Raw genomic sequence first — 18,162 nt, forward strand, 5'->3', positions numbered from 1 at the left:
GTGTTGTCTTCATGGTTAAAATAAGCTGTAAAGTTGGAATACATTTGCTTTTATTTGTGCTGTACCCGCTCATCTCTCTGAGCTGCAACACCAAGGTCAGCAGGGGGAGCTCACCCTTTATTTGTCAGTTTGGGGTTTAAGTCGAATATCAAAGCAGGGAGACTATTGGAAAGACAACATAAATCTTAAAATAGAAGAAACAGGTCAGACTTAATTAGAGCCTGCTAAACATACCAAGAGTCTTGCAAACACGTCTGACTGTGGAACCTACCAGCCTGCAAAGCACATTGGAAATAACAGCTCCACTCAAACCTTTAAGTATCACAAGTGGCAGAAAATATTTACTGGATCAGTACAATAAATTCAGTACAGCAAAAACAGTCATTGATTCCACTGAGCAAACAGTAATGGATCCCACGCTGACCCTGCTGAAATCAATGGGAATTCAGCCTTTGAGTGATGTTCTGATGTTCTCAAAGCCTCTAAGCAGTGCCACTTCTTAGACTATACTGGCTTTGACACAGCTGCTAGGTAAGAGGGTACAGGTGTTATTTGATGGAAATTGCTCTCCAGACTGATGCAGTTATTGGAAATAAAGCCATGCAGTGAGCAGACAGAGAGGGCAGCTTCAGCAAGAGTAAAACCTTCATATTCTGGCATTCCAAAGAAATTGCTGCAAAGCTTTAAATTTGATGACAAGCCTGTCCCTGACTCTGGCAGAGCCCAAGTGGGTGGGGAAAGCAGCCTAGACAGCAGGGGCTCACTACAGATGCTGAGGCAAACTCCTTTAAATCCACAAAGGACCAGCAAAGAGAAGCAAAGCTTTCCATAAATAGAAAGCACCCTGCCTGTCCAGTATCCCACCCCAGAGACACGGTGGGAATGAGTTCCTCCAGCACATTTGTCCCCTCTAGCATAGATACCTCTGCTTGAAAAAGTCCTCTCCATCACTTCCAAAGGTCCCTGCTGTTAGTGACTCCTCAGCACATCCTTCCCCACAGCTCTGCTACTCAGCAGCTGAAGAAGATTAATTGCCTTTTCCACCTGACAGTCCCAGAAGCTGCTGTGGAGGTACATGACTCATATGTCATGAGGTTTATCCATCTCAGAAGCACTAAGGAGGAGGCAAGGCTTGATGTCCATTTGTAAAGGAACACACCACTTTTGATTTGTACTATGCAAGAGTGAACAATGCCCTGGTTTATGGAGCAGAAAGGCCAAGCTCAGATTTTAGACCCCAGGTTTAGGGTTTCTCCTTGCAGCAAGAGCTGCCACCAACCAGTTACAGAGCAGACATTGAATGCTCTGCTGTTTGCGATATTTTCAGGTTCAACATTTAGTTTTTCACTCAGATCCATACCTGGATCTGAAACGCTCAAACTGACAGAAGTCAATTCTTTACCACTGAGATCTGAATCTGGTTTTCTAGATGCTTCAAACTTCATGCTTTAAACAAACTAAAGGCACTGAACTACCAAAACGACTACATCACCTCTGTGCAGCAAAAAATTTCTTCAGTGTACTACAAAGGCAAGCATCTATGAGACAAATTCATTTGAAGTCTCATAAATAAGAAATATGGCAAGGATAGTGAAGCTTGAATTTAAACATTCGGCTTCCAGTACTAAGAATAACACCGCTTCATACTCCATTGCTGAAAAAAACCCCACTGGATTCATAGTAGGATCTACTTTTGCTCTGTTAATCCGATTGTATGTGCTGGTTTTGGCTGGGATAGAGTTAATTTTCTTCACAGTAGTCAATATGAAGCTGTGTTTTGGATTGTGCTAGAAACGGTGTTGATAACACAAGGATGTTTTAGTCACCGCTGAGCAGGGCTTACACAGAGCCAAGGCCTTTTCTGCTCCTCACCCCACTCCACCAGCGAGGGGCTGGGGGTGCACAAGGGGTGGGGAGGGGACACAGCCGGGACAGTGACCCCAACTGACCCCAGGGATGTCCCACACCATATGGCGTCATGGTCAGCACATAGAGCTGGGGGAAGGAGGAGGGAGGGGGGGATGTTCGGAGTGATGGCATTTGTCTGCCCAAGTCACCGTTACATGTGATGGAGCCCTGCTGTCCCGGAGATGGCTGACCACCTGCCTGCCCATGGGGAGAAGGGAATGAATTCCGTGTTTTGCTTTGCTTGTGTGTTTCGCTTTCACTTTACCTATTAAACTGTCTTTATCTCAACCCATGAGTTTTCTCACTTTTAGCCTTCCGATTCTCTCCCCCATCCCACTGGGGGGGAGTGAGCGAGCGGCTGGGGGTGGCTCAGTTGCTGGCTGCGGTTAAACCATGACACTACCCCAAGCAATTGCATTAGGCCAAGATGTCAAAGAATCATATTTATAATCTGTTGCTGCCAAGACAAATTGCTTTTGTTCGATAACAAGCCTGCTGCCACCCGTGGGATGTGACTGCACTGAAAAGTGAGATGTAACAACACGGTGGAAGCTTTCCATTCTGAAAGGTAGACATACCCTTTCTGAACTTTTTGAGAAAAGTGTGGCTCGTAGCTAAAGATCAATAAAACTTGCATGCTGTGAGGTGAGCAATATAACCAGCTTTTCTAATGAGAATCTGTGAAAGCATGCATAACAATGTCTTATGAGAAATAAATACGACTGGTCTTGCGATTATGCACGCTTGGCACTGACACTGTGTAAGTGTTTAAGTGTTGACAATGCTAATGATGTGCTAAGAGAGCTCTAGGTGATGCTGCAGAATTGGATGATTTCTCTGTATCTGTTAATATAGTCATACTAATATACACATTAAGCATATGATTTGGACCCTGCCTATAATAAGGGCTTTAAGCTATCCATAAACTTGGAGTGCAAGGTATTCCAGAGAGTTTGGTCTGGTCATGCCTTTGCAGGACTAGACCTTAGGATATGAATATATGCATCAGTTCCCACAACTCAAGCAAGGATGAAAACTCCCAAGGCATCATCACTGCCGAGTAACTGTCAATATGCACATGCTGTCCCTCACAGTAAAGCAAATGTAGCTGCCCCCTCCTTCACTGAGGGTACTGCCCACCGTGGGCAAGGGCACAGCTATTACAGAAGAGATGTTCTTCTGGGTCACATTGATCCCCTTCTGATCACATTTTGTGCACTTGTGCATGTCTTTAGACTGTGAATTATAGAGGAATATGAGATGATTTACAGAGCTTGCATCTTATTTAACCCAGAACCCAGTTTGCTGTAGCATTTCCTGGATGAGGAGAACCTCTAGTATAGACTTTACTGTCTGCACAGTAACGTATTAACTTTCCTTCTGGGCTTTCTATTGCCTTCTCCTCAAACACATCAGTAGGACTTTGGAAGGTGTTTCCATGAACATGGTCTGAGAGCAGCTTCTCACTAATTTTACATAGTTATACACTGTCCTTGGCTGCTGTAAACTTTAATTAAAATTGCTGTGGTGTTGCATTCTTGCATCATTATGGCTTTGTAATAATCTCATCGTAGCAGAATCTCCAGAGGCTTCTCCTGGAATCATACTACTATCCCTGTGACATTCACCCTGTCCCTGAAGTGAAGCCTGAGGACTGTGACAGCACGCTGGCACTTTACTAAGGACATACTATGTGTCCAGAAAAGGACAGGCTGGATTATTTTGCTATGGGAAGCTAAAAAACTAATCAGCAGCAAAATGGCTAAAGTCTCTCCTCACTGTTTGCTTCGTTGCCCTTTGGCTAAGCTATAAAGCATAATAATGTCTATGTTCTCTGTCAAGGACTGTGTTTCCTTGAAAAGGAGAGGGTTTGATATACCTGATCTCTATCTTCAGGGCTTGCATGGCCAACCTGTAATTAACCCTTTTCATTCCAACATGTGTCCCTCAGTACTTTGAAAACATGTATTAACTATACCTTGCAGGTACCTCAAGAAGAGTATAATAGTCTTAAATTTCCTAGTGGAGAAAATGAAGCCCAAGAGCTCTCTAACTTTCTTAGGTAAATCAACAGCAGAACCAGATGAGAACCTGGAAGTATCAGACTTTGGTACTGCCTGCTAACCACAAAGCTACTCTTTATTCTGCTATATTTGTCTTTAAACCACATCACATTTGTTCTGAAAAACTAACAGTAAACCAACACACAAGCACCTGTGGACGTAGGAACTCTAGCATTGCTCACTATTGATACATGAGATGCACAAAAAGGAAAAATATACTGGCTCTGTTCCCAGAGTTACCCTACTGTCACTACAAATAACCACAGTCAAAAGAGAGGATGTCTTTGATCATTACATTTTCTGCAACCAGAGAACATCAGTGGAACTGAAGTGGATTATTTTTAAGAAATGTGTACATACCTTTGATAGCAAACACTCCATGACAGAAGTCCTTAAAATTGATTCTCCCCAAATCATTCGGGTCCAAGTATTTTGCCAGTTTTGCCACCTAAAAGAAAAGATCATAAGATATGTGTTGAGCTTGGTGCATCATCTGTTGCTCAGTTGGTCTATATCTTCTGTAGAAGACCCCAAGCAGAAGAATACCTGTAATGTTCACTTGAATCAGCCAACAAATCGGTCTGCAAGGAGAAATCATGTCTTATAGCTGGATTATCTGGTGCTGACTAAGGCACATGCTCCGACCAAAAGTTCTGCAGCTGGGAGAAAGCTGCATCACAAGAGCTTAAATGAATGAATCTGTGACCTAGCCTCTCATCTTAGAGCAGGGTGCCAACAGAACCTCCTTCCCTAGGAGCCCTTGCTTTCTATGCAGCTCATAGGGACTTAAATCGCTAGTGATCTCAGTCCCTCTTATCAAAAGTTATTCATGTGATAATACAGAGAATGGTTCTGTTCAGTACACTATGCAAACAAGCAATATGCTTATTGCTTATAATCTCATCTTCAATGTTTAGCCTTTCTCATCACTACTCACCGTAAAATGAGATTACACTGAATTTAAACACAGCCACCAAATTGGCGTTTGCCCTAAAGAAGGTCTGGCAGATTTTTCAGGAGGGTTTTGGGGAAGAAGGATAAAAGCATCTAGACAGGAAAGGCTGTTGTGTGTTGTACTGTCTAGAATAAAATAATAGAGAAACAAGTAGGTGAAGAAGAATAAGGAGAGAGGCAGAACAGTCTGGGTAGATGGGCACAGTGCTGGGACACCTCAGCTGGCTGTTCTCCTCTCTGTGATAAATATGCTGCATGACATTGTATAAGCCCTCTCATGTCCGTCTGCCTTTGCCTGTTGTACCTAGCAGCTACCCTCACCGAGGCAAAGGCAGCCTCTTGCTGCTTGTAGGCAAGCTCACAGTCAGCTGCAGCACAATTCTGACCTTGATCTGGGCCCTTCAGACACCGTGGAGTATAAACAAGATGAGTGTAGGAGGCAAGGACAGCAGGCATGTAGGATGATGCACAATCCTGGTGACTACAATGTGAGCTCGTATATGTCAGTCTGAGCAGCAACAAAAGCCCAGCTGAAAAGATATGCAGCAAATGAATCCAGATGACCCAGTTTCTCAATTTTATGGTTGGTTTTTTTGTTTGGTTGGTTTTTTTGGTTTTTTTTTTTTTTTTTTTTTTTTTTACACACTAGCAAAACCGTAGCAGTTTCTTAAAGCCCTGCAGATACTGCAGTAATGTGTGTGCATGGCACTTCTCCCTTCAGATTCTCTCAGTGCTTCTAAATTCTCTCTATTCCAATAAATGCCATTATCACCCAAAGGCCTCGTTTAGTACAAGCAAATCTGGATGAGAAAATGACAAAATTTTTACTCACAAGCAAAATTCTATGTTGAATGAGAAAGGAACAATTTGATCCTGAAATTGCATCCTTTCCCCTCTCCTTTGCTTAGGGAAGAAAAAATCATCTCATGTAGGCAGGGCCAATAAGGAGCTGTATGATGAGTTCAGAGCCCATGACAAGTTAGAAATCCTTTTAAAACTTCCTTATTGCTGAAGGCTTCAACAACTCAAGTCCTGCCAGCCGGGCAGCAGAGCCCAGCTGTCAGCTATTGTGTGACTCGTGATCAAATTCCTACATCTGGATCATAAGCGATTACTGTAGCCCTGCTAATTTATAGCAGCAGAAGACATGTTTCTGTTTCCAAAACATAGCCACTTCACCTGAAACTGTAGTGTGCATTTAATGCATACAGGACTAGCTGGAAACCCTTACTGAAACCAATTAACTAGAGACATGCTTGATACGGGAAAGCTGGGTCTCTGTTATCCCTGCTCACCTTCACAAACAACATAGATCTTACAGAAAGATGAAGCGGTGGCACAAATTCCTTTCTTCAAACTTTTTTTGGGTGCATTCGAAACAGTATAACCAAACAGGCTGTTGAACTGCAAGATTTTACAGCTGAAAGTCTTCCTGACCACTGTAGTAGCTTAAATAAGTGGCAGATGTGTCAGCTGGCATAACTCAGCTTGGCTCTGAAGGCTTTAATGAAGACCTTGGTGTGGCCAGTAGCTGAGCAACTGTGCCCCCACAGATGCAGCGACAAAATCTAATCAGACACCAGTCCTCTAGGTTACAAGATCAGCCTGTAACTCTCTTTGACAATGGCAAGCTCCCATCATTGTAATGCAAGTAAATACTATTTCAGATGCTTGCAGGGTTGCTTTAGAGAATCCTATTTCCTGTAGGTCTTTTGCTAAAAGGCAACAAATTGTGTTTTAGGTTTTAATGTACAGATTCCTGCAGCCAGCTGGGAAGCCTCTACACTATTTAATATTGTGCTATAACACAGTAGTGCCACTGGGTGTTCCCAGTGAATCTGCACATTAAGTTTATTTCTCAAAGTTGATCCAATGATTTTAGTCTACCAGTTGCTCAGCCACATACAATTACATTTTTTAGTCAAATTAAACAAGATGTTATATACCTGGGTGTACGCATTATGGAGGAACAAAGAATACATTCACATTTAGGTCTAAGCAATATCTTAACAGTAAATGAAATTATCACTTGAGCAAAGTGCTTCAGTCTCCAGTTTCCCCTAAATCTAATTTTGCAGGTTTTCAATTAGATTTTATAACACAAATAACTGACATCAGTGCAGGAGATGATGAAGAACTTGCAGAACAGCCTGATGGAATTTATGCCGCTAGTACTCACATCTTCAGCCAGGGCTCATCATCACAGTTCCCTGCACAGGTCAGAGACAACAAGGATTTGATCAACTGTTGGATACTTGCATACAGTTTGTGCATTAATATATACACATGCATTGTACATAAATTCCTGCATATCTGCACAAACTTTCGAGCCTGTAGTGCACTTGATCATGCATTTTTGCCAGTAGCTTTCTGGGATAAGGCAAAAGCTCTTTCTAGTTAATTCCAGACTGAAGGCATTACTTAAAATTAAGCTGTTTCAAGCTTTGGCCAAATAAACTCTGCCATCACAGCTACCCCTAAATCTTCTCTGCCGTCTGTACTGCGTCAACCATTTTTCTACTTCACTTTGTAGAGAAATAATGTCCTATCTTCCTCCTTCTCAGAATGGGTTGGCTCCCAGCAATTAATCAGAAGTTGTAATGCTTATTTATTGTCTTGGGAAACGTTAAGGGATTGTCAGCCAAACTGCCATGCTGCATGACATCGAAGCCTTTTTTGCAGTCAACAACCCCCTGGGCTTACAGCTACAGTAGTTTGCTAGCAAACCAAAAAGCAGCGGCCTTTCAGGCCCATTAATGGAATGGGCAATGCAGCCTGTTTTTGCACATGTGGAATACACAGGCTGCACCGGTCCTGAGCACAGTCAGGTCCTGAGCCCGCTGCATCTCTAGGCATTGCTGGGCTCTGCCTCCTCTGCTGACCCCATTGCAAGGGCCACAGGACTGCAAAACCAACTGCTGCCAAAATTCAGTGCTGAAATGACCATGTGATTGTTGTGATACCTACAGGCAGCATAAAGAATAGACCATATGCTCCAGAGCTTAACATCGTAAGCCATCATGATGAGCTAGAGACAGTGTTTTGGGCTGGGGATAGACACTTTTTCCTGCATTGCTGCACAGAGCAGTCCCCCACCATATGGGACAGCACAAGTAAGGCCTGGATTGCAAACTAGTTCTTAATTGTAGGAAGAGGACAAGGACAGAAAAAATTAACTGCAGATTTAATAATCTAGCTGGTTCTTTTGGCAGCTGCAATGGTCTAACCGACCCTTCGGTAGACATCCAATAGTCTCAGAAACAAGACATGAAAAATTTTTGCTTTGGGAAACAACCAGAGAAAGCCAAACCCTCTGTCCCTGTTGTTTAACTTGCTTGGATGAATGGGTGATTATCCTTTCAATGCAAACGTATTTCTCCGCTGTAATAACAGGTCGCTTCAGCCAAAGCATTAGCCTCCTCTCAGTTGGGTTTCCCAGCTATACTGACTGCACTGCAAAGAGATGTTTGCCCCCTGCTGCTTCCTGACACATAAGAGTAGGCTGGAACATTTTAAAAAGTCTCTACAATGAAAATAAAGGGACAAGGTTCAGTGTGAAGAAACAATTTTGAAATCAAAACTGACCAAGGCAGAGATGCATATTACTGAGCAGGAATTAGCTGTACAAAGCAATGGACGATGAAGTGAGGTAGAGTATTCTTCCACCAGAGACGCTCTGGTTCAAAATACAAATTCTGGATGCAACACAGTGGTGAACGGCTCAGGCTTTGTGGCACACACTTTGTAGGTGCACAGGATGTCTTAGGTCAGGAATGACGAAGGGCAGGATTCTCAGCTCTAAGGCTATGAGTAAATGATTTACAACCCAGCTCTATACAGTGACTGAACACAGCGAACAGAGTCTCAGTAGGAAATCTGCCATGCTAAACCCAGGAAAGAAGTATGGGCAGTAACTGAGTCAAAAGGCTCAGCACTTCGACACCTAGGCTGCTGCAGAGCCAGCTGCTGGCTGCCAGAGTCGGTAACACAGCTGAGTCCAGATGCAGGAGGAGAGTAGAGGTGAAATCCTGGTGTCATCAAAGCTAGGGCAGAAACCCCCAGTCAGCCCAGGCATTGCTCTAAAATTTACCTACAAGGGTTTTAAATCCAGTATGCACTGGGCTATTTTTGTGCCCACAGATAGTCAGCTGTGCTGTCCTTTGCTCATTTCCTTCAACAGGGGTTTCAGATGGTATCCTGCCACACAACCCTGAAGTCTAAAGTTTTCAGAAGACCTGGTGTTTGTACTGAATTCAAAGTGTCCTAAAAATTACAACAGAAGGAAGGATTTTTCCTTTGAACTCCAGCTAGTCATTTTGTTTTAACTCTTACAAGAGGACTGAAGCAGGCAGACAGTGAGCTTGCTGAAATACTATAACCTTTTTGAGTTTGGTGCAATTTGGGTATGAGGAAAATATTTGGATTTTGGCAAAGTCACCCAGCTCAGGAAATGTGTTTCCTCAGTTTCTTCAGCCCAAAGTTTCTTACTATGTTAGCTAGAGGCACCCCTAACTATGTTGGGGGCAGCTTTGACTTTACTGCAGAAGAGAACATTCCATTTCCCAGCTCTGCTTTACTGAAGGTGTGAAAGGTCCCCTCCTATCTCCTACATCCACACGAAAGCACCAGATATGGGGACAGACCCAGCTTTCACTGCAGAAAGGAAATCCGGAGTGCCTTGTAAAGAGCCCTCTGTAGCCATACTGCCTGGGACAGAATGCACACCTAAACTGAAGCCAAGGATGCAAACCAAGAACCTGTGACTAACTCAGACACTGCTTGAAACAGAGCAAGGAACCAGTCACAGGCACATACCAAGCTGTGCAGGGGAGTGAAGTCACTGCCATCTGCTGCTCTAACTAGAGGCAAGGGGAACAGTTATTAGCCTTTCCTCAAGCTAATTCCCTTCCCAGCATCACTGAACACACCTGCTGTCCCAGGACTCGCAGTACCTCGGAGTACGACCACACGCTCTACGTGACCAGGCATCTGAATGGCTGTTAAGAGAAGGCAAAGGATTTTTGTAGCAGAGGGAGTTGAGGAAGAGGAGAGAGGAGAGAGGAGAACAGGTCACTGACAAACCTCAGAGAGATTTATTGAAACTGATCTTTTCTCGCAAGTGAGCTCAATACAGGGGCACCCGCAGCCAAGGAACCCTCTCAGGACTCCTTGCCAGCTCTCATACCAGCGCTGCCAAAACAACTAGGCATTTTTTTCCAGTAAAGATTTTCTGACTGGAACTGAGTCTTGCTTCCACTTCCAGGCAAGAAGAAACTCAGACCTCTACTGACCTCACTTAATTTTCTTCAACAACTGACCAGCACAGAAGAGATTTTGTTAACACAAAGAAAATTTGTTAGATTTAGATGTAATTGAGTTCTGAGGGACCCCACACTGGCTCCATCCACTGAAATCTTACAGCAGGATCCAAGTCATAGCCAGAAATGCAATTTGAAATAAACAACTCATCTCAGCAGTTCACCTTCATACTGCAGGAGTCTGTGACCACGTCTCACCCTGAAGTGCGAGCAGGGAACACCTGGGAGCTGTGAGAATGGCAAGACAAGCACTTGCAGGAAAGGGCAGGCTGTGCTGTGGCAGCAACATTTGGGCAGGATCTCCTGAAGTAGCATTTGTGAGAAATCTCAAAAAACAGCAAAAGGAGATTAAATATGTAAATGCTTCAGGGTGGAATTAGAGAGGTTCCCACATGATTTATACAGCAGGCAGCAAAACTCCACTCACCCTTATTTTAACAGACGGGCCTTTTCCACATTTGGGGAAGGGGTGTAAGTTTACACTCCACAGTATGAAATGCAGAAACAGGACTTGTGTTAGCTGAGCAGTGTCAAGCAATGCAGCCACCATGTGTGCTGAGACCCACCTCTGGCTCTTTAACTAGCCCCCACGTTCAGACCTTTTTAGCATCCATATGGTCCAGGACCTTAGAGCTCTTCAGTGTCCTCTTCAGTAAGTCACCCTCACTGTTGCACAGGGCTGTTTGTTTCCTCCCTCTGTCCCAGTCTAGGGCCTTGAATAACAAAGCATGAGGGACTTCTGCTGCTGTGGCTCAGTAATTCCTTGCTACTCAAAAAGTGCCACCCTCCTCTCCCCCAGCCTGCTTTCCCTTTCTCTGCAGGTCCTGGTCCTCCACTGCTTTGCTCTGCGGCTGGTCACAGCCATCTAGACACCAGCAATTTTTCACCTTGCCTCCTTACAGACAACACTAGGCTTTGCTGTTTCCTTGCTTATATAAACCTCCTAAATGATGAATCTAGCTATTAATTAGTTCCCTCTAAAGGGCTACTAATAAAAACAACCTGCCATATCAGAGATGCACAGGCTAATGGGTGCTCAGGAGACCAATTAGTGCAGGATACCAGTGTCTCTATTGGGATTTGGTAGGATTGGTCCTTCCCTGAAGCTATTTGGTGTTTGCATCCACAGACTGGAAGTAAATATAAAACCATGATGATGAAATTTGCAGATGACAGGCTGATAAATAACAACAATGCAGACACTCCGCTGGATAGCTTCGTCGGTGAAGCCCATACAGAGTAAGATGTAAGCACCGTCAGGCAAGGTCACAAAACAGAGAAAAATACAAAAGAGAAGGAAAAGGAGTAACACATCTACAGAGAGGAGGACTTCCTTTTGGTGAGTTGGGATTTATAGATGCAGGGGAGAGGAACGAGGCTTCTCTGTGATATCCTGGCAATTCTGGGAAAGGGAGCAAGATGAGGGAAGTTATTTTACATAGCACTGGAGAAACCAATACTAACACAGTTGTGGTACCCACTTTCATAGGAGATGCTGAAATCCCAGACAGGTTGCAGACAACTGACAAAACATTCAGGTGCTGTGGAAATGCCTTATGCAACCAAACTTAAAGAGAGATTTCTCTGTTTAGTTTGGCAAAAGGGATACCAAGTGGTAATTTGTTACTAGGTATAAAGATTCCCGCAAGGAGGAAATTGCAGGTTCTAAAGGACTCTCTAGTCTAGCAGAGGAAAGACATAAAGAACCATTACCTGTAAATTAGAACAAACTCAAATTAAAAACAAGGCGCAATTTTTTATCAGCATGGTTGTTTACCCATGGGAACTATAAAACAGAGCTGGTCTGGAACTATAAAAGAAATTGGACTCCCTCATCTGAAGCCTTTTGATAAGACAACAAGATATACCTGGAAGATTTACCTAGCCTAGATTAAATGGGTTAAAAGCTGTGCTGTTACCATTTCAGGATATCACACTAGATGACGTGATGCTGTCCCTGAACCTGACCCTAAAGCACACGAAGGACCACGTTCCTAGTCACACATGTAAGGCATGAAAGGCCAGTGTTTAGGAATCATGAGTTCAACGAACAGCCTGGCCTCACCATTCAGTTCTGGCAGAGTGTATATTGTAAATAATTCATACTACTGAAAACAGCATAATGAATTTCCATCAGCTGCTGTCTGATCCCAAACCATGCAGGAACATACAGCATTGCTGGAAACAGTGGCTTGGAATTTGCTTTAAATTTTGATTTCAAACATCAGTCATTGCCCTTGGTGCTTTATCAACAGGCTTCAAGCCTGAAAGTTGGCTTGTCCGTAAGTTTACAGAAAACAGAAAGCATTGTTTTACTTTCTGCTTTAACTGGAGACACCCAATTTACCAGCTAGAAGGCAGATTTTGGGACTGTATCCTAAGTGACATATGCAAATTTGTCTTGGCCTTGACTTTGAGCAAATTCCTAAATCTGTCAAATCCATAGTCTACTAATGGCTCCAATGCAAAAAATCTGATTAAATTCAAGGAAGTCCACTCACTGACTTTCCTGGGTTTAGCAACAACACATGAAATTGCATCCTCTTCCAAATATGAACTGGATCCATGGGGTCTTGGTCCAGTGAGAGAAAAATATCCACCAGCTACCCAGACGGAGAAAACATCCATGATGTGGCATTTTGCTGAGTGTGTGAAATGTATCGGTGAATTGTAAAGCCACAGGAAGAAAGAGGTTTGTTTCAGAGGCATTGCAGGTGGTTGAGTGCATTCAGAGGAAAAAGGGAAGCTTCTAGTGTTCATGTGTTATTAATGCCCTGCATAAGCATTACCTTGACTCAGCTGGGTGACAGATGGGGAATGCAGTTGAACTATGAAACAGGAATGGCAGAGCACTGCGGATCTGCAGCACACACGCAGGAGGTCAGCTGCTATCCTTCAGGAATGCAAGGACAGCAAGTGCTCTGCATCTGCTGAGCTGCACCTGCCCTCACCTGGTGGAGAAGCTTCGGAGCACTTTCCAGAAGTGACAAAGAGAAGAGGAGGGCTGTTAACTGCCTCTTCTCAGCTCACGGGAGTGATGAGGGCAGGAGCTATGGGATTCCTATCACAGCCTCCAGGGCAGGATAGTTTAACTGTCAGACTGGGAGATCCATGCTGCTGGGGAAAAAGATGGTATCCAGTGACCATGGGACTGTGGCATGGGGGTCAGAGCAACAAGTTTACCAGTAGCATCCTGTTACCAGCAAATAACATCATCTGCTTTGGGTTCCCCTTCTTCACCATGGCTATGGCAATACTTAAACCACATTAGAAGGGCACTATACAGGTGATGATACTGCAGACAGCAACGGAATCTGCGCCAAGCTGGTCCATGCTGGAAGTTTTTGGTTTTTTTACCCTGTCTCACTCACCCACTCTAGTCTGCCTTCTAATTTCTCAGCACTATGGTCTAGTGTCTGTCACCTCATAATCCACCTTCTTGACCGTACATGGAACATCAGATATACTAATGATTTGGCATATTACTAAACTCTACTGTGTTGCAATGAAATTTGGCCCACTGGGCAGACCCTTATCATCACCTATGTTTTCTTATTCCATCAAATAGCATTTTATTATCTTCTGTCAGTAAAAGATTGAGCCATGCAGTACTGCACAGAGAGAACACATTAGGGATGGAGTTGTTTAAAATATTCTAATATGCAAATAAGCTATTAAGAGAACATAATACTCCATGAACCCAAAAACAGAAATCCAGGGAGTGCCAAGAAAATTGATGCAATGACTTCTGTTCTCTGTTAAGATCACTTGCATCTTTAATACAAATACAATACAAACCTAATTTGGAATAATAAAAAAATACAATTTTTGCAATATTACAGACCCAGATTTTGTAGTTAATGTCCTTACAGTTAAGATTTCCAACCATAGCTGAGACCTTGAAGTTATTAGACCTAAGGAATCCCTTCTCTTACGCTGGCTAACCTCTCTGCTTACAGGACAAAACATTTTATAACCACAGAGAGTCACCAATAAACTTTGAAACAGAGTGCACATGAATAGCTCTGAGTCTGACCACACCCAAGAAAGGATCACTGCCTTGAATCAAGAAGTTTTCAGAACTTCCTCAGAGAACACATCCCAAAGAGATTGTTCACAGCTACAGAAACTACTTTCCCCCATCCTACCTGCAAACCAGAGACCACCACAATCCTGGTGAGTTTTCCGTCTGCACCTTTGGATGCATCAGTTGCTTATACAGACAATACCAGTAGAACAGTATTTCTCATTTATTTTATCCCTCCTAATGTAATATAGCAGCTGACAATGAGCAAGCACTGGAATCATAAGACCAACATCCCTCTACAGATTCCCCCACCTTCCATGATCCCATATGTGAGAACCTCTCATTTAAAGTTACTTGAACAGAGCTGATTTGAACAGGATTCCGTTTCCCTCCTTCCCACTGATGCTGTGTTGCAAAACAAGACATTTGGCTGGGCCCACCTTACAACAGTCTATGGGGAATCCCACACAGTCTGGAATACCATGGGAACAGAGAGCAAGACTAAAAATATGCCAAAGCCATCTGTTCACTCTACAGTGATTTTTTTGGTGTTACTCTGGAAACAAAGGGTTAACATGTTGAACTGTTTTCCTAAAACCACTAATTCACTCCTTGCTAAAATAAGCAGGACTGCATTAACACCATCTCCTTCACTTTTACCAGAACTAAAACCAAGGCTTCCTGGAGAACAAGTCTGTTAGCAAAAGCTGTGAGGAGCTGAAATGAAGCACAGCCCATTATCGTCTCGTTCATTAGCATAAGTCAAATATAGCATAAAATAGTCAGATCTCAAGAGACGCAGTAGGCAATTGGTCATGCCGGTGCAGCATACTTTGCCTTTAAACAACAGAGGAGGAAAATGTTTGGGGAACATCAGGCTTATCTACAAGTGATACAGCATGGATTCACTTTCAGAGAAAATACTCTTCCTCTCTGCAGATTGTGGTGTGTGAGATCTTTCTCGTAAGTACATAAAGGGAACTTACAGAGAATAATGGCTTTCATGGCTTCCAGTTGTGAGACATCAGCCAGATGGGATCTACTCCAGGAATAATTTTCATTTTTTGAAGTAAAACTGGAGAGAAAGGTGGGGCCAGCTGGTGAGTGCCAGTTCATCAGCCAACACTTTCTGAGTGCCTTCCTTGCTGACACATCTGCAGTCACATTGTAATTGAGGTGTTATCATATGCAAAGAACAAACAAAATACCAAAGACCAGCAGGAGGAGGCTGAAGAGGGTGAGGAGAACAGAGCAAATCTGAACCATGACTGGTAGGTAGGTCACAGCACGCAGCTCAGACATCCCCTACACCTGTGAAAACACAGTCCCCAAAGCCAAACAGAAGCTGCAGAAGATTCACCAGACCAGAGCCTAAAGCTTGTGCTACAAGTGTGCTCCAGGCTTGTGCTGAAATCCAGGCAGTGACTCCAGACTGCACAGCTTATGCAAAATCAGAACAAGACACTTTTCTGCCAGCCATATGATGGCACTTCATTTGTTCATCTCTGATTCACAGGTCATAAACACAGCTAAGTGCAACGGCAGACTCCTGACATACGGTATCACTCAGTTTTGTCAGCAACATCCTTACAGGTTGGATCTCTAGCCTCAAAGATACAAAGCAAGTGTTACACTTAGCCACTTCTTCTGACCGTGTGTTTCATTGTTACTTTCCTTAACGCATAAAACTAACCAAACAATATGCAACCAAAACAGCACTGTGTTTCACACATCTACTTTCAAAAACAATATAGATTGAGGTCTGAGAGCCAGCCAGAGACCTGCCCAGGGCAGCACAATTTGGCCATCTTCAGGTCTCTGTCAGCCTGGTCTCCTGAAAGCAGTTTTGAAGCCAGCTGTAAAAAGGGAATGTGCTTGGCTTTTGGCATGCTCACAGATACAGAGGATGAAATGTAGGTCTTGAGATCTGATCTCAAATGCAAACGCCTGAGCAGCAGTCCTGAAATTAAATTGAATGAAAGAAATTTCATGGCAAATTAATGCTTTGACACAAGTCCTGGGAGGAATGAGTATTGGATGAATCCAGCACAGGGAGACACACATTAGTTAGGATGACAAACATCAGGCAGAAAGTTATGATTAAAGGAACAAGCTTCCACTTAGTTGGAGAAAGATGCTTAACCTTTCAAAAAAGCGTGGCTGGGAGATAATGTCCTTCCCCAAAGAAACAGAGGAGAAAATGTGCAGTAAGTACCACTCGCTATGGTGGGATAATTACCAAGTCTGAAATGAGGTTTACAGGTCTGAATAGCAGCTGACTCCTCTGACGTCCAGACAAGGGAAGCCCAGATAAGCAGGCTGTGACAGCAGTGGCAGAGCACAGGTCAAGACTACTAATGCTGAGAGGATAGCAACAAACCCCACCGAGAGCAAAGCTACCAGGGACTGAAGGAAGGACAGAATCCTTGTTGCATCAGCTTGCACAGGCAGACAGATTCCTGACCATAGTACTCATACAGTCAGCAGTGTTAATCTTTTCCAATTCCCCTCTGCCTTGTTGCAACTGCCAGCTCCAGGCAATGTAACAGCTCAGAAGCCCCCTCATACCTCCCGTTCCCATGTCATGGACAATTCCCCCATACAGAAATGCATCATTCAAACTGCAAAGGAGGAAATTTTCACTGTATAAAATCACACATAGAAATCCACATTGCTCTTTGATCTACACTGGGAAAGACATTAGAAGGAATGATAATTAGTTGGCATTTCTGTGTATAAAAGGGATAGATTAAATACAAAGCCTGTGTGCACAGAAAACGCATGCTCTTTCCAGCCTTAGAAGCTGTACAATGCTTCATGTTACAGTACTTCCTATACTCTGCATCCTTATTAACTGTTACAGTCTGGTTCATATTAGTACTTCTTAAAGGTTAGAATGCTGAATGGAAGCAAGATCCAAAGCCTAATACAAAAAGAAGGGAAATAAAGGCGCACATCTACAATGGAATTGTACTTTTGCGTTTTAGAAGTGTCCCCAATTCAACTGTTCTCAATTAGTATTGATATCATAAGAATCTCAGTGAGGGACGGGACCCAGTATTCTCAGCTCTCTCTACACACTATTGAAAAGATAGTATCTGACGCAAAGGTAATTTTCTCTGCTGGCATGTGATTTTACCTTCTTATCCAGAAAGAGATGGACTGTAAAGAGTGCTGGACCCAGGGACTATGCAGGAACAGCAGATTTTGAAACAGACATTTGCCTAATGAAAAAAACCCTACTCTCCTGAGCAGAAATATGATCTGGACTATGGCATCACTGCGTATGGAATCAGGGTATTTGTGTGCATGTGTGCCCCTGTCAATGTGCTCTGCACCTCGGTCAGTGTGCACCAGGTGTGCTGTCCCTGGTGTCACACCACAGAGGACGCCAGCTGGCTTCTTGCTTTTCAGCTGAACAGAGACATCAGCCCATCTAACTTTCCTCTTGTACACAATGGACCAATCCCTACAACAGAACAAATAACAAACAGTAACAATACAGCACTTCATGAGTCAGAGGTTCAGCTGGTACTCACTAGCCCTGTGCTTACACAACTCTGGTCTACACCAGGAAAGGTAAGAGTGGTTCTGTGATGACTTCCATCAGCTGAAAAATCACATCTCACAGGCTCAGGTAACCAGGTCACTCTTTCCAGTCCAGCTGTCAATCAAGACAATTGTCATCAGAGAGGTGTTTCTGTCCACCTGTACATGGGACTGGGACTGTTCCTGCCTGTATGTGCAGCATGGAAGTCCACAGGGCTGTTCCTGTTGTATGAAATTGTTTCCCTCTAAAGCCTTTTAAGAAGTTACTGTTTTGGTCTTGCTTGTTTCTACTACTGCCTTTTTCAACCAGCTTTTAATAGGGGTGTAGCTTCCATATTCTGTC

At 43.5% G+C, this 18,162-nt stretch overlaps 1 protein-coding gene across 2 annotated transcripts in view; it reads right to left on the reverse strand.

Annotated features, from left to right (window-relative positions):
- Positions 1-18,162, reverse strand: part of RAB11FIP4 (RAB11 family interacting protein 4) — a 124,730-nt gene that overhangs the window by 76,140 nt on the left and 30,428 nt on the right. For both annotated transcript variants that reach the window (XM_075111123.1, XM_075111122.1), the window contains exon 2: positions 4,332-4,419. In XM_075111123.1, coding sequence (XP_074967224.1) covers positions 4,332-4,419 — 88 coding nt within the window. The remainder of the gene's footprint in view (positions 1-4,331; positions 4,420-18,162) is intronic.

Source organism: Phalacrocorax aristotelis, chromosome 16 (assembly GCF_949628215.1).
Source record: "Phalacrocorax aristotelis chromosome 16, bGulAri2.1, whole genome shotgun sequence".
Taxonomy (NCBI): domain Eukaryota; kingdom Metazoa; phylum Chordata; class Aves; order Suliformes; family Phalacrocoracidae; genus Phalacrocorax; species Phalacrocorax aristotelis.